The sequence below is a fragment of the Papilio polytes genome, unplaced genomic scaffold (assembly GCF_000836215.1).
Source record: "Papilio polytes unplaced genomic scaffold, Ppol_1.0 DF824191.1, whole genome shotgun sequence".
Lineage (NCBI taxonomy): Eukaryota > Metazoa > Arthropoda > Insecta > Lepidoptera > Papilionidae > Papilio > Papilio polytes.
In genome coordinates this window covers 3,324,546-3,351,600 of record NW_013525013.1, presented here as the reverse complement: position 1 = coordinate 3,351,600, position 27,055 = coordinate 3,324,546, and the positions used below count along the sequence as shown (strand labels likewise).

Genomic DNA, 27,055 nt, shown 5'->3' with positions numbered 1-27,055 from the left:
TCTGGAGTACACATGAGATAAGCTTCATCGCCGAGAAATGTCCGGTTCCCGAGGGATACGTAGCTTTTTGTAATTTATATAGTTCGTATGTTTTCTAATACCACGCGGAAGAAGTCGCGGGCAACAGCTCGTATTCTACATAATGACAGAAATCTACAGATGCAAGATTCCAGATTTTTAAGCCCGATAGTTTGTGCGCTGATTTTCCGGTTGCCCTGATTGTTTTTGTTTGCGATATTTTCTAAACTATTAGTCCAATTGGAATACTGTAAAGGACAATTTTATTCTACATTAAATTCTCTTGACAAGCGTTTTTTTAGTATTATATATTTATTTGGATAAGGATTAATATTGAAACCAATGAAACAACACCGCAAATAACGTGCGGTTTTTAATTGATTTTGTAAACAAAAAAGTCATTATTGTAAGAAAACCGTTAAAGATATATGCCATCGCAGAATTTTCTGTAGAACTTTTAGGAATCTACAATTCTTTCTTCAACATTGTGATTTTTTAACGCCGTGGTCCAGAAATAATATATGTTGTTTATTAATAGTCCCTCAACAATAGTAAAAATAAAATATGTTACTCACAGATAAATTTCCATTCTAATGGTAAAACAATTTTTAAAATCGAACCAGTAGTGTTTGAGTTATTTCAATACATACAAAAATACAAATCTTTCCTCTTTATAAAAATATTTCCTTATAATAATTTCCTCTTTATAATAAAAGCACATTTTAAGAATCAATTTGAAACAAAAAGGCCGTTTAGGAAAAAAATTAAAAACACTTTTCTTATTTCTCTTTTCGTTCTTCATATTTTGTATGTAAATGTTTTTCTGGTAAAATGACTTTCGAAAAAAGGCCCACTTTTATAGAACTCCGTTTGTTTAAAGCGATTATTGATAGTTCATAGTTGTTCGCTATGCGTGTTTGTTTCGTCTATTACACTACGATACCCGTCTATTAAGAACGGCATTTGTCCTCATGTCATTATTTCGATACTTCTATTACGACATTTATCAAACTAATCAATCTTATTTAGACAAGTTGTAACAATAGAAAAGAACATGTAAAATATGTCACATACGTAGCAACAGATCCTAATTTGAAGAATCCTGTGTTGTCATAATAAAAAAAAAAAAACAAAACAATTTATTAGAATAACGAAATCGGTAATTGTTCTTTTTTTGTAATGGTATGTGGAATAATATTTTGTTTATAACTGGTTACACAATATTAAAATCAAGATAAAACAATTAAACTGAACTAGATTGATTTCGTAAAAATATTAAAATAGAAAAATATTGTTAAAAAAGGTCTTTTTTATAGTTTCATTGGCAACATTTTCTAGTTTCATTGGCTACCATTTATTTAACACCATGAAATAGTCCACACATGTCCAATCCTTTTATTTGCAAACTGGTGTTGAAATAGACAAAAACGTCTTAGTATAATATTCAGGAAAATCGTTATCTTAATGTCAGAAACAGCTTTTAATAAACTCGGCGGGTAACTCTGAGTTTAAAAGGTCTTATAGTTTTGTCATTAAAATACCAGTCAAGTAATACAGACACCAAAAAGGCCTGAATACGATCAAGTATTTTATGAAAGTTAAGTTGTTAAAAATTGAATAATCCATTTATTTATCTTTATGGCTTTAAACCACAATTAAATCACAATACACGATTGTTTTTTATAAAAAAAAGTAAATACGATATACTCGATTCGCAATATTTCATTGAGACCGATACTTCAAAGATCTTTATTTAAATATTATAGAGTATATCATATAAACATTGTGCATTACCAGCTCAGCCACGAAACAGATTAATATCGGGTTTTCATCATCATGTAGGTTATTTATTTCGAATGATTTGCGCAGATTTTTCATTCAGATTGTATAATTCCGCTGTAATGCCCTAGGCAAATTGACAAATCGTTAAATTGTCCTTGGTTGCATCTTTATTGTGACTATAATGACTGCTATTCTTACAGTAATATATCTAGGTTTAGTTCTAGTGCGGCCTTCTTTCGCATGAAATTATACAAATCTTTACTTTTTTATTTTGTAAAACTCTAAATCGTAAATGTCAAATGGTTATATGACAACCAAGGGCTTTCCCATTGGCTAACAATGACAGTAACCATGGCAATCTTTCTCCTTTGCTGTTTTTGACATGTGTTTGCGTTTTATTTTATTATTATGTTATTAAGTATAGACTTTTAGATAGATAATTTACGACACAGGACAATTATGTTCGCTTGTTATTTTGTTTTTGATACTATATAACACTTTCTTAACATAACATAATGAAAAAAGTTTTTTTTGTCAGTCTGTCTGTCCGCAATTCGCGTTTGTTCCGGGTAATATCCGAAACGACTGAGCCGATTCCGACAGGACTATCACTGAAGGGTAGCTGACATAGACGGGCATATTATAAGCTACTTTTTTTATTCCGCGCTGTCAAAATGGCGTAAAGTGCGGTCCAAATTTGGGCTAACAAAAATTGGCAAGCGACAGCTCGTTTCATTAGTAATATTCAAACCTAACGTAACCTATCATTATCTGAGGCACAACAGCCGCGGGTGGGTCTGGGCCTGGTCCAGTAAACTTCTCCAATTCTGTCTATTTAGGGCCTTTTACTTCCAGCCCTTGACGCCGATTTTCTTAAGATCGCGTTCGACGTCATCTAGCCATCTAAGTTTCGGCCCATCACGTGCTCTACGTCCATCCGGCTTACTTTCTAACAGGCGTTTAGGAACTCTGCAGTCATCCATGCGGGCAACATGTCCTGCCCAGCGCAGTCGTCCAATTTTTATGACCTTGGTGATGTTTGGCTCTTTATACATTTGGTATAACGCCCGACAAACATCTTGAACAATACATTTAGTTGCGCAGAAGTCGATTTTTGGGTCTTTGGCGGGGCAAGGGGGGATGCGCGCGCGCGCTCTCTTGCTATTGGTTAATCAGTCGACCTTTGCGTCCCACTTCTTTCCCCATGTTCCGTTTACTCCCGAATACACTTATCTCCAATTTTGTTGGCCCAATTTCGCTGTTACTTATTTTCGGTAATAATTGTTTATAATTTTTTCTATTGTTGTTATTATTGAGTCTCATTTGTTTATTATTGCTAAGTTTCATTTGATTGTTATTGTTTAGACTTTTTGTGTTCAATATGCCACGAAAAAGTAACATTGTTCTAAAAAGACAAGCCAGGAAAATAGTATATGATGTATATTGTTTCATGAAACAAGAATCATCTAAAGAAATTGCACAAGCTGTTTATGCATGTCTGTCATGTTCTTAGAATTTTAAATTGATTTTTTTCATTCCTAATTATTACTAATACTCAAAATAGGTCAATTATTTTGTCTAAAAGTGTACGTGCGCGAATCTTCCCCCAGTACGCCGCTTTTTGTTCAAGAAGTTTGCCGGGCGTTATACAGCTCGTGGTTGTATAGTGATCGCCATTGATCACCAATGAGAACAGCACCATAAATGCGACGCAGTATCTTCCGCTCAAACACTTGTAAGTGTTCCTCGTCTTTCTTACTTAATACCCAGCATTCTGAACCGTAAGTTAAAATTGGTCTTAACTGGGTCTTATACAGGAGAATTTTTATGTTTCTAGAGTGTAACCTATATTTATATCATTATATATTTCAAAGAACAAAAGACGATTTTTATGGGAAAAATCTTTACAAAAATGAAAATAAAAAACTTGTTATGGTTCAAAACCATTTTTATCAAAATGCGGAACAATTCGCTATTGCCAATGCTTACCTTTAGTAATACTGTGCGAAATCTTACAATAACTAGACTGTATGAACAACTTAGTAATTTAGATGTCAAAAAATCTTATTGCTTTTTCGCGTGTTTTAAAACCTCTCTTTTTCTTTTTTTCCGGTTCTCCGAGGCTTTTTAATCGCGGAGAACCGGAATTTTAATTTTAATTTTGTGTTAGCTTTTTAAGTACTATGATATATTCTGTGTTCTTAAAAGGTTATTTAATATACTTATCAATACTATTTATCTTTATTTAAAACAACAATAATGTTAACGGTTAACGGTACTTCTTTGTTGTTACAAAACGTCCAATGTTATCTTTTAAGGAAATTAGCAGAATAAAAGTAAGTTTTAAAAAATCAATTTAGAACAAAATGACCTTGTTTCTCTTTTCGTCCTTTATCTTTTGTAAATAAAGGTTTTCTTGTTAGTTGATTTTCGAAAAAAGCGCCACATTTGTACAACTCCTTTATGTGAAACGTCGACGCTGTTTACAAACGACGAAATTATACAATTTGTCTGCAACATTTATAGGGCTATTTGTAATTCGACGTATTCCCAATAGTTGATAGAAGTGAACAACAATTTTTATTCCAATATGCAATATGGAAAAGTAAAACATAAAAGTCGGAAATGCGTATTTAACATATTTTGAAAAATTATGTCAATACACATATTGATTTATTTATAAAAACATTACGGGTTATTTTTCAATATGAAAACCCACACTTGTAAGCCCAATTTTAAGAATAGGACACGAAAAACGAGCTGTCGCCCGCAAACTTCGTTAGCGTGGAAATAAAAAAAAATGGTCTGTAACATTCTCGCGTGCATCTACTTTTTACCAGCTCCCCCTCCAGCCAAATCGGTCCACCCTTTTCAGAGATAGTGATCCGGTCGTCATTTTGACAGGGAAGAATTAAAAAAAAAAGTAGTCTATAATATGCCCGGCCATGTCAGCTACCCTTTAGTGAAAGTGCGGTCGAAATCGGCCCAGTCATTTTTGAGATTACCCGGAACAAACGCGGCTTGCGGACAGACAGACAAAGAAATTTTAAATGCGATTTTCGTTATCAGCAACGAAATCTGAAATTTTTCTTTTGATATAAAGAACAGACACTCCAATTCTATTATATGTATAGATAGATGGATAGATGTTTAAAATTCCTTTAAACTTAAATGCCTTAAAATAAGAAAATCGTCATGAAACTGGGCTTACAGATTGTTTAAAAATATATTCGTTATCTTAGTACTTCAGCTATGTACAATTGGAACTTATTAAAAAAAAAAACTAAACCTTAAGAAAGCATGCGGATATTCATACCTAAACATACACGTAACTAGCTTAGCCAAAAATACAAAAAAGGTTTAAAACTTTCTATTTTTTAACTCTTTAATTTTGAATTGAACATAATACACGAGCTGTTGCCCGCGACTTCGTCCGCGTGGTATTAGAAAACATAAGAACTATATAAATAACAAAAAGCTACGTATCCCTCGGGAACCAGACATTTCTCGGGGATGAACCTTATCCCATGTGTACTCCAGACTTTGTTTTATATCTGTGCCAAAATTCAATAAGATATGTTGAATCCTTGCAGAATGATCAAGTAAAGATTAGAAAACTTAATTAATAAATACCCACGAGAACTGTAACTATTCCCGGGATAAAAAGTAGCCCTATGTGTTCTTCCAGACTATACTCTTAACCTTTACCAAATTTCATGGAGATCCGTTCAGCCGTTTAGGCTACAAACGCTAACAAACAGCCATGCATCCATCGTAACTTTCGCATTTATAATATTAATATATGATTACCTAAAGTATTATCTTAGTAGTAATCAACGAAATAAGTTACTTTCTGAGCTGATTTTTCGGTTACCCTTATTGTTTGTGTTCGCAATATCTTCTAAACTATTTGTCTAATTTAAATATTGTCAAGGACAATTTTCTCTACATTACATTCTCCTGACAACAAAAGCATTTATTTGGATAAGGAATAATATTGAAACCAATAAAACAACGACGCAAATAGCATGCGGTTGTAAATTCATCTTTAAACCAAAAAGTGGTTATTGTAAGCATATCGTTAAAGATAGATATATGCTATCGCGGACTTTTCTGTAGAACTTTTTGAGATGTACAATTCCTTCATACATAATTATTCTAAACCTCTAACGGTTAAGGCAGCGTAAGCCGAGAAAAGTTTAATTTAGTGATTATTTAACGCCGCGGTCCAGAATTACGGTTTTTATCAATAGTTCCTAAACATTAGTAATAATCAAATATAGCCTATGTTACTCATCGATAAATTACCTTTGTAATGGTGAAAGAAATTTTTAAATCGACAAGGATGTTTTACGTGTATAAAATATATCTTACTATCTTACTTCTTACTAATATTATAAATGTGAAAGTTTAGATGGATGGATAGATGTTTGTTAGAGTTTGTAGGCTTCACGGCTGAACGGATCTCGATGAAATTTGGCAAAGACGTAGAGGATAGTCTGGAAGAGCACATAGGCTACTCACTTTTGTTTTTTCTACTTCCACGCGAATGGAGTCGCGAGCGTAAGCTAGTCCTAAAATACAAATCTTTCCTCTTTATAATATCAGTATAGATTAAAATATGGAATGGGGTGGTAAATAAAGAAATAGGATTAGTGATCATCTTGCACACTATACCTACTGGTATAGAGCCGTCGATGATTTTCGAAACACTTCAAAACCTTTGTATCAACCGTACTCTAATGTATCGTAATATCAAGAGATACAACAATACTTCGTGTGTCGATAAATATGGCCACTTTTTTGTTAGAACTACAAAGGTTGATAATGCTGCTAAAGGCAGAATTCGCTGAAACCTCATTACAAGTCTTATCATGAGAAAGGATGTTATCCACTAGGACTCTGTCTCGTATTAAAAAAAAAGACTTAAAGGTCGTAGTTTATCGTCGATATACAGGATATGTCCTAAATCAATCTTTACAATTAAAAGAGAGAGGATCGAACTAAACGCCTTCTGTGGCGACACACAAGTGAAAGAACAGCCCCTAGACAAAGTGGCTTCCGATTAGCGATGTGGCTTGTAGAATCGACAAAATGAATAGGGATGAATACTTGGCAAGCGCGTGACTTATCGAATGTTATTGCTAGCTAATGTAATATTATTATTAATAATGTATATAATATTATAATATTACATTATTATTAATAATATTACATACATTTATGACTAGAACCTCAACTCTGACTTCAAATTATGATCGGTTTTAGAGGACACGTCCCGCTTAAAACGACACGGCGACATTGAGTCTCTTAAAATGTCTTTGAAGCAAGCAGTGGCGAAATTTCTCTTGGAAACTGTACGTACATCCACCGATTCGTGGCCAAACAGATTAAAGACCAATATAAAAGCCAAAGATGGCCATTTAAATAACATTTTTTATTTCTTGCTGAGAAACATGTAGGTGTCCAATTTAATAATATTACTTTACTCCAATAAAAAATGCATTTTCCTTTGTATTAACAGAACTTATGGCTGGACTGAAAAAGTCTTTTCGCATTATAGTATGTACGAACTTGTGAAAAATGTCTTGGGCTAATAATTTCAAATTTAAAGTAGGAAAATGTGTATTTTTTAATTATTTATCGTACTATCAAGATGAGTGAATCTAATGTAGGAATTCGATACATTTTAAATTTTTACTGCAAAAAGGTAAAAATGCATGCAAGCCGCGAAAGACATTTACGATGTTTATGGACCTAGTGCAATGTCTGTGGGAGTAAGACAAAGGAGTTGTCCAAAAGTGGGCCTTTTTTCGAAAATCAACTAAAAAGAAAACTTTTATATGCAAAAGATAAAGAAAAAGAACAGGAAAAAAAACATGCTTTTTATTTTTTTTTCTGGACCGCCATTTTGTGTCAAGTTGGATTTTCAAAATATACATTTTATCTGCGGATTTGCTTAAAAGATCGCTGTGGACATGTTACAACAAAGAAATATCGTTTTTGAAGTCAAAACAAAAGTTTAGATCGCTAGTAATCATTTATTAATGCAAATGAAACAGAAATTCGCAAAAGATTATTTTAATTTTGGCTGTATATTATAAGTGCTGCTGCCATATATTTTTCTTTAGAAGCTGTCCTTTACAGCCTGTCTGTCAAACAACAACATTAACTGTCATGCTTTGACGAGAATTCATTACCATTATAGTATAGCGATATCTACTAAACTATTTGTCCAATTTAAACACTGTAGATGACAATTTCTATATGATTAAATTTTCTTGATAAGCACATTTACTTAGATAAGAACCAATATTGAAACCAATAAAAGAACGCCGCAAATAGTAGTAGGGGAGCCGACGATGCTAAATGTGGATTTACTCGAGCGTCGTAGAGACCTATTGGGATGCAAAGCTTAGATGATACGAACAAAAATGTTATGTTATATGTACCTTTACATCGGTGGGGGAAGCGGATATAGATTTTTAAATATGTAAAAAAAACTGTTGCATGGACATCCTCGAGCGCGTCAGATATTGATAGCATCAATGCCCTACGTAATTTTAGTAATGTACGTATGTTAATCTGACCGTCTGCATGATGCGAATGGTTGTATATAATGGTGGAAAATGAAAAAAAAAGCTCTGATTCACTAATCTGACGATTTCGATGGGACGCAAACTCGCGGCCATTTTGACAATGTGCAAAAAAAATTGCAATTTTGAAATACTCAAGCGCGTCAGATAAAGATATATGTGGTTCATCTTTATGTTCTAAATGTAATGTCTCATAATCTGACGATTATCTAGAGGGATTCGCCTGATATGACAAAAAAAATTAGAAAAACGGTTCACCTTAATCTGATCCTGTATCCTTCACGGGCGGCCTTATACATGGTCTTCGTGTTTTGTGGAGGTACTTAGCCGGGTACAAAGTATCCCCTATATATTAATCTGCCGCGGTTCAGTAAATCCCGAAATCCCCGCTTCAGCTCCCCTACTATAGCGTGCGCTTTTTAATAAAATTTGCGAACAAAAAAGTGGTGATTGTAAGTAAATCGTTAAAGATATATGCCGTCGCGGAATCTTCTGTAGAACTTTTAGAGATGTACAATTCTATCACACTTCATTTTTATATATCTCTAACAGTTTAGGCAGCGTTAGCCGAGAATAAAGTGTGTTGAATTTTTAACGCCACTCAGGCCGGCCAGAAACACTCACTCGCAGATAAATTACCTTTTTTGATGATAAAAGAATTTTTAAAATTGGCCCAGTAATTTTTGCGTGAAATACAAAAAAACAAATCTTTCCTCTTTATTATATTAGTTTATATAAACTTGGTATGAGTTCTATATCTAGTATCTAGTTTTCAAATCCACCTCCCATTCGAAAAATAGACAAGTGCTTTCTTTGGTTTAAGCGTTTTTAATCCGGAAATGTTGATGTCAAAGATGCACGTCGGTTTTGGCGCCCTATCTAGACTTAATATTATAAAGAGGAAAGATTTGTATTTTTGTACGTATTGAAATAACTCAAAAGTACTGGGCCGATTTCAAAAATTCTTTCACCATTGGAAAGCTATGTTATCGCTAAGTAACAAAGGCTATTTTTTTTGTCTGTAATTTCACATCGACGAAGTCGCGAGCAACAGGGCGCGGCTAAAATGGATACCATTTATGAAAAAGTGGAGCAAGATCGGCATATCAGTAATAACGACGTAGCTGAAGAACTGGAAATTGACCACAAAACACTTTTAGGGCAATTAAAAAAAACTGAATACACAAAAAAGCTAGATATTTGGGTACTATTATACTACTACTGGGAACCATTTACACATTAGTGATTCTTTATTACGGCGTAATCAAACGGAACCATTTTGGAAGCAGCTGATAACTGGTGATGTAAAGTGCATCACGTACAACAAGAACGTGTGAAAAAGGTCGCTAAAAAAGCTGGTCAGGCTTTACACCCACTTGGTAAAAATAGAGCTTGACTGGAAGTTGTTAATGCTTCCGTCATATAATCTTGACCTTGCACTTTCAGATTTCCACCTGTTTCGGTGTCTTCAGCATTCTTTAGTCAGTGTCAGGTTAACATAACGGGACGACTACCAACAGGCAATGTGCACATGACGCCAAATTGGACAAAAAAACACGGTTTACTTTAATACTATTAAAACATACCTGTAAAGATTTTTTGGATATAATGTGATTTAGTAGCGACTTTTAATTTTAGTTAATGTCAATTATGAAGCCTTATCAATTACACGGCGCCATCATTTGCAAAGAATACCACCTGCGTTTTTCCAAAGTTATAGGTATATTTAACGTTTCCAAAAATACATGCATATTCCCTATGGTCGCGATAGTTTGATCAGAAGCCCCAAAATTTTTATAGCAACGGGATCATGTCGTATGTCATAAAGTTATCAAACAAAATGGTACCTATATGCTTTAGTTAATCGTAAATAAACTGTATTAAAAAGTTGCTAATTTTCTTAAAAATGCGAAGAAACTTTTTTCCCCAACCTATTATAATAGAATTGTAGTGTTTACATAATAATATGAGAATAAAAATTCGTTAATTCAAGATGATGGTATTTACGTTGCTGATAACGAAAATCACAGGTAATAAATAAAATCGCCGAAACGGCTAGGGTGATTTTGACGGTACTTTCACTGGAAGGTAGCTGCCATGGACGGGAATTTGACGTTACTTTACTGTGCACGTTTTATTGGGGGATAAAAAATTTAGAAATGTTGATGTGGGGGTATGAGACATGGCATAAAATGGCTGGAAAACACTGAATTACAAGATATCATGAACACAACTTTTGAAAAGGATCAATAAAAACAAAAAAATAATGTACCAGTTGTAACTAAAAGAAAGGACATCACCGGGAACGGAAATCAAATATATAGAAAAAGATAGATCGTGTATAAAACATAAGCGGCTAGCATTAATGGACTCAAGGCGTAATATGTATACGGTGAATTTCGGATTCTACACTTGAGAGGCATACTCGAGCAACTATATTGTACGTAGTGCAATATAACAATTCATTGAGTTTGATGTTAGAGAATTCATCGCAATAGAATGAATACTCCAAGACTTTAGAAGCTGAGTTTATCATTGTGTTAATGTGTTTGTCGTACAGCAACTTTTAAGTCTGATAATTCGAGGTCCCGTATGTGATCAACCAAGACATAGATTTTTAATAGTGCATTTGTAACATAGAACCGAACCAGGAGACGATTGTTGCACAAATGAAATCGGATTATTTTTAATTTATGTTAGATAAATTCCGTGTTTTTAAAGGGAAAGCGAAGACGCATTGTAAAAGTCAAATTCTTTTAACCCTTTTTTGCTTCAAATAAAGTTATTGTAATTATACTATGTAAATATACAGCGACCTACGTGTCCAGTACAACAACGCATTCAGGATGTTGATGGGGTTGCCGCGTTACTGCAGCGCCTCTGCTATGTTTGCGGACGCTCGAACGGATGGTTTTGAAGCCATCATGAGAAAGCGCTGTGCCTCTTTAATGCAGCGAGTGCGCCGCAGCCCCAACAGCATCCTGAGTGCGCTGATGGACAGATGGGACTCGGCGATGCTGGCTCGTTGGAGACACTTAAATGTAGGCTAGTGTTTTTTTTTTTATAACATAAGGTGTCAAACGAGCAAGCGACCACCTGAATCCGCCAAAATGGCGAAGCGACCGCTGCCCATAGACATCCGCAATTGCAGATGCGTTGCCTACCCTTATCCGTCAGAGCAGTAGTCGCACATAAAGAGGATATCTCCCCTTCTTATGTATCTCCTCCTCCATCAAATCCACTTCCTCTTCCCATCCTCTTCTTATAAGAATAAGAAAAGGGTGGTAAAGAGAAAGGGACTTAAATTAGGCCTCCGGCACCACACTCATATCAGACGAAACACGAAATTGCTTCCATTTCACGCCTGTCTTCTGTGTGGTCGTGGTATTACACCGGGCGTGCCGGCCTATACGTGCTAAGATGTTAAAGCGGGCACTACCACTGTTAAATGTGTGTTAGTGTAATGTGAGATTGTTGTAATTTATATTAATTATGTTAATTTTCTACTAACACTAGTTTGTAAGTTTACACTAACACCTTATGGATCTTTGATGTCTGAAATAAATGATTATTATTATTATTACGTATTAAAAGTATTAATTTAATACTATCGTGAATCAGTTCCTCCACCGGAAAAATAGACGTGAGTGCTAGCCGTTTAATAATTAGTTATGTAGTTTGTCTGAATAACAGTGATTAGTTTTATAATTCATTTGCCAATTTAGTAGGGATGGGTTGTGTAAAATCAGGTGTGAATCTTTTTGATATTAGATTTTTACTCTCATAGAAGTTGGGATCGAAATATTCAAAATTCAGATAAATTTGTTAAGAATAATGCACAGAATTTTTTTTAAGATTGCTTATTTACTTCAGTACGCTGTACGCTAAACGCATCGTAATAGCAATAAACGTCTCCTAACGATACACCGATACCCCGTTTATTTGAACAGGTATGGAGTGATATTGCTTTTGTCTTACTCGCATATTATGATACGACGCATTGTGTGAAGGGCCGAAGACTCGTTTTTGGTTGGGTTCACTGAGAAATCGCTTGAACGTGTTTTACTGTATTTAAATGAAAACATTAGTAGGTTTTGTCCGTTGCAATAAAATTTTGAATATTATTTAATTTGTATTAGTTATGATATTACGTTGTCGAGTTGCTTGCATCTTAGCTAATTAATTCATATATTATAAAGGCCCAACACAATAATCGTTTCTCCATCTGATTTGAAAATCAGGGATAAAAACGGTGCTGCCACCTAGCCTATGTGCAAATAATCCGCTTTATGTGCTTCTTCTCCGTCGCTAAAGGGTAGGCAGCGCATCTACTATTACGAATGTCTATGGGCACCGGTCGCTTTGCCATTTTGGCAGTTCTAGATGGCGGCTAGCTCATTTGCGCCCTTATGATATTAATATAAAAAGCTTAGCTTAATTTTGAGAAGTTGCCTACATGTTGGTTGGTGCCAATTTGTATTGAGCATTGAAATAAAATGGACGTCATAGAAGTCATCGCAGTTTCTGCTATTTATAAATAGGGCATATATATATATATATAGTTAGGGCATACCAGAATAATGTAATTACGACAAACGAGCTGTATACACGTTGGCGCTTGCCGTCATTCGGCCAGCTACGTGAGAGACGGCTAGTGATAGCGAGGTAATGCAAATGCACTGTCTACACGTTAGTATTCACCATCGCTCGGCAAGCTTCGACAAACGTGTATAACGGGCGTTATATGATTAGATAGTACTCGTACGTACTATAAACGAATGGCCATTAGTTATCTTGTTCAATTGGACAGTTTCGTGCTGTCATGTACCGATATAGGAAAAGAATACACCTAACTTTACTAACATTCACAAAGCTGATTCTCGTATATGTATTTAGGGTGGCGAAAAAGTCTCCCAGGCAGTTAAATAGTTTGTGCGGCTCACAGCACTAAAATGTAAATAACAGCACTTTCCTTTTTTTGTTCCGATCTTGACGATTTGAGTGGCATGTCGCTTACATGCGGTCAAAAGGAATAAGTTGGTATTTAGGAGCTCTGTTCCAGAGTCACTTGACATGTCAACGCCGAGAATACCATTGCTGGCTGGGGTAACCAGGCGAGTGTTTTCAAGGTTGAAGTTAGCGACAAAGGATATTTTTTTGCGTAAAACGCGCAAAATTTGTGTAATTTTGGAGTTGAACTCCAACTTGACGGCTACCAGTTGGTTGTGAACGTAGGCGAATTAAGATTGGCATTGTTGTCTGAACAAGGCAGTGGTACGACGAGCCCAAGGAGGCATCTACGGACACCAGATAGCAGTCCGGATAAGAGGACAGTAGTAAGTCTAAGAAGGAAGGTACATGGCCCTCAACATCTGGGATATGCGTGGACGAGGTGATCAGCTGTGTCGGATCATATACTAATGCAAAGTCATGAACAGATTTCCCCGCGTGATCGATGGTACGTGAACCGAGGCATCCGGAATGATGGGCATTAAAATCGGAATCTTTGCCCATTTGGACTAGATACATGAGTTGATCTGTATCGGTATTTGTGCCTTGGGACATATAGAGATATGCGTATACTTGCAAATGGTCATGGCTATCTATGCGCAGCCACAGAACGGATAGGTCCCGGTCTTCAAGGTGGGGGGGAGGCGACGAGAGCAGATATCTTTTCGGACGCACACACAGACTTCAGCCCGTGGCAAAATGCAATGTATGAGCTTATACCCGGGGTAATGAAGGAAAGAAATATCCGCCGTAGAAGACAACGTAGAAAATAAGCTTGTAAGATAACCGTGTCTAAGACAAATAGTGTGGCAAGGGATATAAAACGGCGCTTACCACGTTTTGTTTATATCATAAGGTGGCAAACGAGCAAGCGGCCACCTGAATACGCCAAAATGGCGAAGCGAACGCTGCCCGACGACATTTGCAATAGGAGTTGCGTTGACTACCCTTAATCTACGGAAGTGTGGACGCACATGACGAGGATATATCCCTTTTTTATGCATCTCCTCCACCGTCAAATCCAAGTTCTCTTCTCATCCTTCTCTTGAAAGAAAAAGGGGGAAGGAAAAAGGATTAAATTTGGGCCTCTGGCACCACACTCATCGGACGAAACGCGGAATTGCTCTCACTTTATGCCCGTCTTCTGTATGGTCGTGGTATTACACCAGATGAGCCGGCCCATTCATACGAAGATGTTAAAGAGTGCTGTACCACAATGAACGACGTTTACGCCGACCAGCAGAAAGAGCGGGATTGCCAAAAAGGAGAATAATGGCAATGATAATTAAATAAAACTAAAGTGGTAAACTTAAAAAAGTTTAAATTAATGTGCGTTGTTTATTAATGCATTCTATGCTAGATCTAATGTTGCAGATCTCGGTGCAACTCGAAGAGGATTATTCTAGTTTTTATTTCATTTTTCGTCGCTATCTATTTTCGGCGAATATTTTATTTAAATATAAAGATCCCAACGATTTCAGAAACTCCTCGTTTTTTTGAAGTTCGTTAAAAAACACGTAGTTACAAAACGCTTACAATATTAATATTATGGAAATTTTATATGTAGCATAAGTTACCTTAAATAAGTGAACTGTAAATTTCCTTAAAGAAAATAAAAATTTCTTAAACCGCAAAGGACACTGGTTTTACTTTTAATTCAGTAGTCGTACTTAGGCACTAGCATTTTTTTAATTGTCGCTTGCTTTGGGTGGTAACTGTACAATATAATAAGATCCTAAAAAATTAAACTTTAAAAATTGTTAACTTTTTTTCTAGATTCCTAAATAGTTGCCATGAAATTGTTAACACGTATGTTTTGTTAATAAGTTTCTTATGAATTATAACATTCAAAAGGACAATACATATTACATAGCGTTAGAAATAGGTGCACATAAAACGTAGTTGGGACCGCCGCCTGCCACAGTGAGTTTGACAATCCGTAGAACTCGTACGTACCTATTATGGATCGTAAGCTCAGATTGTTTCGAATTCACGTCACTATAGACACCACAACTCATCGTTCACTTGCACAATTCATCACTACACTTTAACACTGTTCTAGGATGCTTATCCCACTGCAATCCAAATTACACTGCAATCCTTTAAACGCAGGCAGGTTGGTCAGTCGCGAGATCACTGTCTCGGCGGCGGCGGCACCCTAAATGTTGGTGCGACAACTAAGACGAACATGCTCGATGCTATATAGTAAATTGTTTAACCACAACATTGCAAGGATGAAGCGATGTGATTATGGAAATTGTAAATCTCTTAAAAATTCTTTTCAAAAACATTAATACAATTCGGGGTACTAATGTAAAAACACAATATGTAGTAGCAAAGATTGCCGTCAAAAGGCAAGTTAATCTATGGAAAATAATGTTAATATCTGCAAGTAGCATTTAATACACGCACATAAATAAACGGATAAGCCTACTGTCTTCAATTACATTATATGAATAGTCTATTTCCTGTTTGGTTAACATGATAGTTCACAAATTTGTACCTGATTGCAGAAGTAAAAATTTTACATTCGATGTTTTATGCACATTCTTAAAACATAATGTACAAAGATACAAAATGTTCTCAGTTAAAACTTTTCTTAAAACAGTTTGTTCGAAAATTTTACGTGAAATTCTAAACTGTCTAATATGACTAAGAGAATACATAACCAAATTTATCTCTTACAATTGTAACAATATAAGGCTTACGATAAAATTTTATTATAACTTTAAAACTGTAAGATTATTATGATATGGACTACAACATTAATTACAACAAAGAAATAAATAACACATTCATTACAAATAAGTAAAACAAAATATTATTGGTAAAAACATTTCACCGAAACGTTGGAAATACCGTTTGGTATAATAAAACAAACGATTTTATTAACCGAAGTCGATTTGTGGAAAAAGGCATTTAAATATGTGTTTTATCTTTGTCGATTTTAATTCGTAAAATGATACGTTTCCTTAATTTTTAACATAAACATAATACGCACTTAAATGCTCCATTCAGATTGCACATGCCCTGACGGCAAAAACGTATAACTTTTAGGAAGTCATTTAGAATGACGCTTACCTATCACAGCTTAGATTATGGTCAGCCCTGACGGCTCAGTAGCCGAAGCAGTAACCATAATACGCGGAGCACAATTGGCCAGTACTATTGGACATTTGCGACGGCCAGCCATAGATTGTATGGATTTACTGGCGTTTACACTATGCCAGTTCATTGCACTTGGAGATGATACTTTTATGTAGGTAACCCGTTGTGAAGATAGTACGTAGTAACAAACATCCATCTATCCAGAATCTAACAGAAGTACTAATAATTTCTATAATTAATAAAATAAGGAAAAAACATCTAAATAAATATTAAATACAGAAGAAATAATCCTAGCGTAGAATGTGCATAAATCATTATAAACGTTTATATTAATTTTAAGATACTGATACTTGCAGATAATCTAGGATCAATGGATGACAAATTATGTGGTACTTACGATAAATGGAAGCGTGCGATGGCAGCGGGCGCAGGCGCCGAGTTCACGGAGGACGAGGAGCCTGAGTAGCCGGAGCCGGCAGGGGAGGAGCCCGCCGAGGGCGCACCCGCGGCCGATGGTATCGCTGCGGGCTCGTAATACTCTGTTGTAAGAGTCCTCTCGTCCAGTATGTGCTCCGCGTTGTGCGCCTTCGAAGCAGACTTAATGTCCATGAAAGCAACTGTGGCGCAAAAACCGGAAATAGTCGTTCCGTTTGCACCTGCGGTCGCGTTTTCCATTCTACCCAATAACTTGACATTTTGGACTCGGCCATAGCTGTAAAGAAATAAACTGAGTTTTATAATACAAATAATTAAAATATAGGATAGTATAAAAGGCAAATGAAATACATAAAAGAGGGGAAAATATAAGAAAGATTAAAAAATAAGTGCTACTAGACAAAACATGACGTCTAATGAAATTTAAAAAAAACTTTAGACAAAAAATCTAATAATTTAACTAAATAAAAGGGCAACTCAGTTTATTTGTTATGTTATTTTCATATGCAACAAAATTATTCCGATGGTATTGTTATACAGGGTTTGTATTTTTCGGTGACGCGTAATTTTATTCTTTTGATATTACTTAAAGCACATACAGGCCGGAATTACACAGTTCAAAGGGCAATTATTATCTACAATTAATTATCCTTACAATGAGCCCTTTTTATAAACATTCATACTGAACACAAATAAGAGCGTAATTAGTGACATATACATTTTAATTTATGCTTTTTAAGAATAAAAAGATACATTTATTATATAAATCAAATAAATATTATAAATGCGAAAGTTACGATGGATGGATGATGTTTGTTAGCGTTTGTAGCCTAAACGGCTGAACGGATCTCTATGAAATTTAGAACAGATTTCAAGCATAGTCCGAAAGAACACATAGGCTACTTTTTATCCCGGGAATAGTTACGGTTCCGGTGGGATTCATTACTTTGGTTTTTTTATGTTAACTCATTCATTCTGCAACAGTTCAACATATCTTATTAAAATTTGGCACAGATATAAAACAAAGTCTAGAGTACACATTGAATAAGGTTTATTCCCGAGAAATGGCCGGTTCCCGAGGGTTACTTAGCTTTTAGTTTTTATATATTATAGTTCGTATGTTTTCTAATACCACGCGGACGAAGTCGCGGGTAACGGCTAGTTTAAAATATTTAAAAAGCTACAATCATTTCTTACATCATTGTATGTAGGTCTTGTATTAAAACCTACGTAACCGAAGAAAGCAAACTAAGCCATTGTATTTGTCTGTCAGGGGTCTCGAAGGTAAACTCCAAAACTACGCGAGTATTTGACTACAGATATTAATAAAAAATGGCATCCACGTGCAACCACTACCATTCAAATAAAAAAAAATACATACAAATTGATAACCTTTTTATTTGGGAAAGTTAGGTTAAAAACCAATCATCATATAACACTCTAAGGATAATGCAACTACCAAACTAATAACACAATATTATATTTATTCAAAATAGCTTTCGCCCGCGACTCCGTCCACGTGAATTACATAAAAAAAACTAAACTAAATAGCCTATGCGGTCTTCCAGACTATTCTCTACATTTACACCAAATTTCATCGAAATCTATTCAGCCATTTAGGCTACCATACAAACTATAACAAACATCCATCTTTCCATCTAAACAATCGCATTTATAACATTAGTATTAGTATGAACCATGATATAAAGAGATGTCATTTCAATAATATACGAGGGTGAATGAAAAAGTTCTTAGAAGTGCATATATATGAAACCTTTTTGGATCAAGTTCGATATTCAAATTAAAGAGTGTCTATCACACTATATTTATGCACACTGTCACTTGTTTTTGTCAGTTCGTTCGCATGTAATAAATTTTTTTGTGCAACGAGTTGCTAAAAAGTCAAAATTATGGATAAAAGTGAGTTACGTGCGGTGATAAAATATCTCAGTTTGAAAAAAATGTCTACGAAGGAAATTTTTTTGGATATTCAGCAGACATTAGGGGGTGATGCTGTACCCTATTCTACGGTTGCGTACTGGGTGGCTGAATTTAAAAGTGGTAGATCAAGCTGTAAAGATGACCCGCGTTCTTTGCGGCCTTCAACCTCCGTTACAGAAGAAAATGTCAAAAAGGTTGAAAATCTGGTTTTGGAAGACAGAAGAATGACTATAAAACATATAGCTAAGATCCTAAAGATATCTTTTGGTAGCGTTCAATCCATTTTAATTGATTCACTGGGGTTCAAAATAGTGTCTGCAAGATGGGTGCCACGAATGTTAACCGACGAAAACAAAAAGCGACGTTTGGAAATTTCCAAGCGTAATCTCGAAATGTTCCAGCGTGATTTGGATAATTTTTGCCGTCGTCTTGTCACCATGGATGAAACGTGGGTCCACCATTTTGATCCTGAAACTAAAACACAAAGCATGTCTTGGAAACGGCCATCCTCTCCATCCATCAAGAAATTTCGAGTTGCTCCTACCGCTGGCAAAGTTATGGCCTCTGTGTTCTGGGATAGTGAAGGAATCCTTTTTATTGATTACATTGCCAAAAGGCCAGACGATTACTGGACCCTATTATGCAAATTTAATCCCGAAAGTGCGTGAAGCGATTAAAGAAAAACGTCGTGGAAAACTGTCGTTGGGCGTGTTGTTCCTTCAAGATAACGCTCCTGCTCATCGATCGGAAGTTGCGCTCAACGCAATCCGCTGTGCTGGCTTCAATCTCCTTGACCACCCACCATATTCTCCGGACTTAGCCCCAAGTGATTTTCACTTATTTCCAAAATTAAAAGAGGAAATTCGTGGAACAAAATTTCACGATAATGACGCGGTTATAGCTGCCGTAGTGGACTTTTTCGAGAGTCAAGAAAATATTTTTTTTTTCACAAGGAATAAGGAAGTTAGAAACGCATTATTCTAAATGCATTGCATTGGAGGAAGATTACGTAGAAAAATAAAATATTATTATTTAAATCTTTGCATTTTTTAATATTGATTCCAAGAATTTTTTGATTCACCCCTCGTAAACAAACAGTTTTTGTAATAAAATTGTATTACAGTACAAAAACAACTATCACCGAATTTCGAACTATGTCATATTCCATTATTTAAACGACCAGAAGAGAAGCACCGATGAAACAATAGGGAATATGCATGATTTTTTTTTCTTTTTTTAAACGATTCTACTTATTATAAGATAACCATAAAAAAATTGACGCGAAAATATTCAGGCATTGAGCTAAAAATAATAAAATAAGATTACGACCTTTTTCGAGCGACTAAAACGCGACCTGAGTTGTCATGAGACGATTGCCGTCAATCGTCTATTCCATTCATAACATACGCTTAGATGTCACTTTGACGTAAAACACAACAGAGTTTCTCAAGGTTACAAAGTCAAAAATTGATTCATTTTTATTATTCTTGGTACAAATAAGTGGTAATTAAAAATTCTATTCATTATGTTTTTATTTTAAAGTTGGTTTTGATATTGTGTTTACAGTAAAATACTTTAAGAGTGTATTTCTATATAAACTAACGTAAATGAACTGTGTATTGACAACACAGCGACGCCATATTAGATAAGCCACTTGCTTCGACCAATAGTGTGCGTTTTAGAACTTAGCGAGGGAATTTGAAAAAAGACACTTTATAATTATTAAATTTTGCCACTAAATCACATCACTCATATTTAAACAAATCTTTGCAGGACTGTTTTTAAAGTAATAAAGTATAAAAGTTTGGTACAATTTGGCGTCATATGCGAATTGCCTATTGTAGTAATGCTGCACTCAATTCTATAGCTTAGAGAAATCAGCTCTCAGATATTTAACGGTTCATTCCAGTGTCTTAACAACAATTAGTCTGGTTAAACAACAGTTAGCATAATTCCCGGTGTGTTCAATGTTTGCTTATGATAAAACTGTTTAGATAGGTTTGCTTGCTAAATTTATCATTCCCATGAAATTCGAGTTACGTCTCTCAGAATTTGATTCCCAATGTAAGTTCATTTCAGATTTGTTGCATAAACAATACATCTCGTATTGATCCGACGTTGCATTTAGGTAAAAAACTAGAAGAGCGTCAATATCTATACATTTTGTTGAAGGGATATTGTAAAATCTCACGTTATATAGTTAAGAAAAAGTTTTATATCGGATACGTTTTTAATTCTGGCAAAAATGCAAAGTAAGTGCCTTTTTCTTTTGACTCTAGATTGGGACTGTTTCTTAGACTTTGGATCGATTTCTTCTTAGCATGACCAATATTAAGTGTAACACGAAACAAGTTGCTGGTAAATATTATTGGAAATACCTTTATATTATGGTTGCACAACAGATTTCTTTAATAGCTTTTATACCCTATAATTATGTACAAATGCAAATTAGACAAATTATTCATTTATAAATGTATTGTTATGATGTAATTTTATAATTGTTATGTACCTTTGTTAAAAACATTTTGCGACTTACTGTACTTTTGAAGGTCGCAGTTAATTTCACAATAAAACAGCTCGTCACTAGTACAGAACTATCAGAATAATATTTAAAATAAATAACTACATGATTACACTTAACATATTCATAAAACGAGTCAAGCGAGTGGCCGGTCTGCCGCGCCGATCGCACCGCGTTTCCATGACGCGGCGAAACAACAAAAAAATGCGACGTTGTCGCTCTTGCGATGCGATGGAACAACGCGCGCTGTTGCCGCTTCGCTCGTTTCTTTCGACGTACCTAACAGCCGGTGTTTATCTTTATACAGCGGACATTATATCTACCTTTTGAATCTCGTTCATTATTTATCCTTTTACGGCATTAGTATTGCTATACTATATGCAGATGGATTGTTGGAAAACTTTATTTTATAGAAGAATCTAGCAACTAAGCCTTAACATATTACTAGAAATCACTTAAGAAACCGCTGCAGTCCAGACAACAAATAATGCTAATAAATCGCAGATTCCTTTGTCTTTTGTTTTAAAATAGAAGGGGATAAAAAGAAAAAATTAAATTTCTTTAGCCCATTCATCCAGAACCACCAACAATCACTTCCACAGGTTTCCTTATCAGTAAAGGCAGAGAATATTTTTAAGGTCGTAATTATATTATAGCATTTTTAACGGTGCAACGAGACCCATATGAACTGTTAAATAGGCCGTTTGCCTTTTAACATTTTTTAATCTTGTATAATGTTTAAATTACTATCTCAACTAAAAGTTGCTGGACCAAGCCAAGGCCCACAAAGGGCTATAGAGCTATTGAAAAAGAAGAATCTATAGGTTCCATTTTTATGATGTCGTAAAAATTACTTGGTTACATTTAATTAGCTTGTGTGAAATAAGTGATAAGCAGTTTTATAAATGTTTGGGATTAGACCACTTTCATAATTATTTCAAGTTCATAATAGCATTTTAAAGTACAAAAATCAATCCAAATTTTCTTTACTTTTTTACTTCACTATTAACAATATATTATACGAGGAAGGAATTTTAAAAAGAAAGTAGCTTATTTGTTCTTTCAGACCATGTTCTACATATGTATACCAAATTTCATTCAGATCCGTTGAGCCGTTTGGGTAATACGTAGTAACAAACATACATATATCCTTAAAACTCGCGTTTATAACATTAGTATGAAGCATGATAAATGGGAAAAATGCTCATGAAACTAATATCTTCACTAACATGCACATGTAATGTCCTCGCGCTGAACACATTAGGCATGACTAAAGCTTTGAATTCATTTTTAAACCATGCTATTTTAACTAAGTATAACGAAATAAAGACATTTTTATTCACGAACATTTAAATTTGACCTTCATCTTATATTCGGCACCATCCATCATATAAACCAAAAACTTATCTATTAACAATTCAACCGTCGATCGATGTTAAAATATTACGTGGACAGATAGATAACGAGAAACTTAGCAGCGACACCAAAGAATGATTAAATCGGTCGATGTCTAGTGCGACGTTGCCAAGCTTACTCTTACAACATGGCCGCGCCCGCCCCGCTCCGCCGCGCCGCCGCGCCGCCGCGCCGCGCCGCGCCGGGCCGTGCCCCGTTTCCGTGTGAAACCGACACGACTGCGCTGTGTATACAGTATAGCCGCTAGCAGTGGAGCGACGGCGACAGCGCGAACCGAAGCGAACACTGGTACAGGGGGAAAAGGCCGGGAGGGGGAGACACCGGCACGATGACGTCAGACTACTTTCTGAATAAGTACTTGGTATATTATGCTCACTTGTAGCAATTGTAAATGTATTCGCTTGAATATTTATCGCAATATTAATCTGTTGTTTATTTATATCCAATGGTAGAATTATATAAATAAATTTAATGATACTGCAAAGAAGCCTTGAACATCAGCATGGTTTTAAATATATAGAAGGTTTTAGACTAAATTGAGACACTTGAACAATCATATATCATATCATATAATCATATATTATATCTTATATAAATATTATAAATGCGAAAGTTACGATGGATGGATGGATGTTTGTTAGCGTTTGTAGCCTAAACGACTGAACGGATCTCCATTACATTTGGCACAGGTTTCGAGCTTAGTATGGACGAACACATAGGCTACTTTTTATCCCGGGAATAGTTACAGTTCCCGTGGGTATTAATTAATTAAGTTTTCTAATCTTTACTTGATCATTCTGCAAGGATTCAACATCTTATTGAATTTTGGCACAGATATAAAACAAAGTCTGGAGTACACATGGGATAAGGTTCATCCCCGAGAAATGTCCGGTTCCTGAGGGATACGTAGCTTTTTGTTATTTATATAGTTCGTATGTTTTCTAATACCACGCGGAAGAAGTCGCGGCAACAGCTAGTAATATTATAAGTTCGATGTCACCTGTAACACCTTTCAGTCAATGTCCAGGAGATAAAATTAAAACTAAACATTGCTATTTGACCTTTTAAAGTCTAGACATCGCATCTTCAAACTCAGCACGCCAAGACATAGACTTATAGCTATTTAATACAAAAAATCTTCAAAAAAATCTACAAAAGGTCTTGCAATATTAGAACGTTAATACCCAAACAGCACATTTGTTCTTTTCAGTAAACTGCTGTTCTAAATCATTTTTTTAAATTAAATGACTTTTCAACAATACTGAATCGCGGAACATTACTTTGGGCTTAAATAAGATTTATTGATGAACGATTAAGATGCTCTCCCTCAACGAAACTTTAGATCCGACCATTAAGAATCACCTGCATATTAATGTGAGAAACGCTCCAGTCGATATAAGGACTATATGACAATTTTCAAGGTGTTGGTGCAATTCTCGATATAGTGCTTATTTAAAACACTCTTCCGTCTGAATCACTGGTGCAGTACCGTTGATCGTACGGAGTTTGCAACAAGCGGTTGTCTTATACAGTTATCGAGTTTATTCAATATCAATTACACTCATAATTTCCGATGAGCCAAACATGAGCTTTTCTCTGTACTCCTTAATATTAAATGTTACATATTTTGTCTCCCAAGTTTATTTTAAAATACATACATTCTATCTCTCTAATCATAAATGTTTATCTTTCATAACGTTTCTAAAACCTATCGACGTATAAAAGGTTTATCAATCGTTTATTTTAATATTTCCACCGATCATTTTACAGGACTTTAAATATCATTACAATTAATGATTCCGCATGCAAAAGTACATACCGGTCTCTTAATATTTTTTCATTCGGATATGACTTTTTTAACTTTTTGTGTTAAATTATAACTAACTTCTTTGTCTCTTAAATGATGTATAAAAGAATTGTAGATTTCAGAAACTTCTACAAAAAAGTCCGTGACGGCACATATCTGTCTTTAATGGTTTGCTTACAATAACCACTTTTTTGTTAACAAAATGAATTTCAAACCTCATGCTATTTGCGGCGTTATTTTATAGGCTTCAATATTATTTTCTTATCCAAATAAATGTGTTGTAAAGGGAATGTAATGTAGAATAAAATTGTCCTTTACAGTATTGAAGTTGGACTAGCTGTTTACAAGATGCCGCGAACACAAAGAATAAGTGTAACTAAAAAATTAGCGAACTACGGGGCTTAGAAATTTAGAATCTTGCATCAGTAGATTTCTGTTATTACGTAGACTACTACTACTACCTAAGTTAAATAGGTAGTATAGGATTACTGTGCTTCGTCCAAATTTATCCCGTATAGGTTCAAAAAAAGGCCGAACGTAAGTTTCGAACTTTTAAACTCGAAGCGGACTAAATCGCGGGCAACAATTAGTCTGTTATAAACTAGCTGTTGGCAGGAACACCGTCGAGGTGTAAGACAATCGTTGCTAATTTCATCGAGATCCGTTCAGCTCTTTGCAAGTTATCTAGTTTTAAAAATGTGTGCTTCTATACCCAAAATTCGCATTTATAATTTTATTACAGTACAATCTTCTAACTCAGGATTTCTCATTTCGCGGGCATAGAAATTGTGGACAACCTTGCATTCAAGACAAAATACATTTTGACAGGATATTCCATCTTAATAATGCATTTTTGAAAATAACTTAATCGCGTCCTTAAATAAAAGCAGCGTTTTTTATCATGTACCACCTACCAATATTTTTTCAATATAAATATATATATTGTAAAAAGCCGTTTCTATTTTATTTGACATTATACAATATCTGAGTGTGTTAATGTATTGAAAGGAATCAAATTGTTGAATGTTTGATGTTGATGAATGTTGATGTTTACATAAAATTATTTTACAATGTTGGTTACTCCGTATTTGGATTTTAAACCATAAAATGATATTACGTTTTATATTTTTAAAGAGCATTGCGGTAAACATGCCATTTTTCTACTATACATACAATACAATTATTAACTGCGTTACATTCTGTAGTTTCTTTCTAAACGAGATTAACGTCATGAAAATAAAAACAGCAAAAGTAAATTGTATGCAGTGCAATCTACTTTATACAGAGGTAGGTAGGGGAGAGCAATGCGGCGCCCAAGAGTCGAATCGGATAAAACGGACCGGCGCACAACCGAGAACTGGGGTTGGGGGAATAGGGGTTGAATCCGGTCGGGTCGGCCGCCGAGCCCGCCGCGACGGCCCGGGTTGCCTGCGCAGGTCGATAGAGCGCGGCGGGGGTGGGGCCGGGCAATGCTGCACGGAGTGCTGTCCTGACTGTTACCAAGGAAAGGTTGCATAACATTACAACGTAAATGTATATTATTTTTTCCTAAGCCAAGAATTACAAAAAACACATCTTTGAAAATTCGACTTGTTTGTCATTGTGTTCCTGGTCAAACTCCTTCAGAAAGCTACTCATTTTTATGATTTTTTTAATCTCCAGTAAAGCTCGCCATGTGTGAATAACGTTTTACCTAATAACAATACTGTGGTTATTGGCAATGAATGAATGGGAAGCTTTCAGAGCTAAAAAGGATCGTTGTCGGATCATAATTATATAACACTTTAATTTATCATAGTTTTATAGCAAAAACAAAAAAAAATGTTTTACAACTCTTATTCTAATATATCTCTATTTACTTTTTCGAGGTCAAAATAATTTTTAGATGAATTTACTCAATAAATTAACTTTGGTCAAATTCGTGTGTTCAGAATGTTTATTCAAAAGTGTGTAGCATTTTTCGTAATCAGTAATCTTCATTACTTTTATTGGTCATGTTAAAAAACTTATCATTAGTATATTTATCTAATCTTCAGTGTTTGGCAACCTAAACGTAATTTTGGCTGGTTAATTGATTTATGGGGGTAGATCGAGGACCAATATTTATAGCATTTTCATGAACCATAACTGTCATATATGATTGACTGAGGTAGTTCACATCACTGACAGTTCGTCAGCAACACGGTAGGTGTATGAAGGTGTATGAGCTGACGACATACAGCGTACATAAAATGAATTCGAGTCAATAATGTACGTTTTTAAATAAGCCGTATATTGCCGTACAATAATAAATTCACATAATTATTTGTACACATGACAAAAGTTCACAGTGTGACATTACCAAAATCGTGTCTAACTATAATTTTATGTCGACCTTTGTCGATTTGAATAAATGTCGATCGTGCAAATGCTTTGTAGATG

The 27,055-nt window shown here is 35.1% G+C and overlaps 1 protein-coding gene across 1 annotated transcript in view; it reads right to left on the bottom strand.

Annotated features, from left to right (window-relative positions):
* Positions 1–27,055, bottom strand: part of LOC106110726 (protein split ends-like) — a 67,354-nt gene that overhangs the window by 35,340 nt on the left and 4,959 nt on the right. Inside the window, exon 2 of the mRNA XM_013292623.1 lies at positions 16,912–17,226. Within this exon, the coding sequence (XP_013148077.1) occupies positions 16,912–17,226 (315 nt within the window). The remainder of the gene's footprint in view (positions 1–16,911; positions 17,227–27,055) is intronic.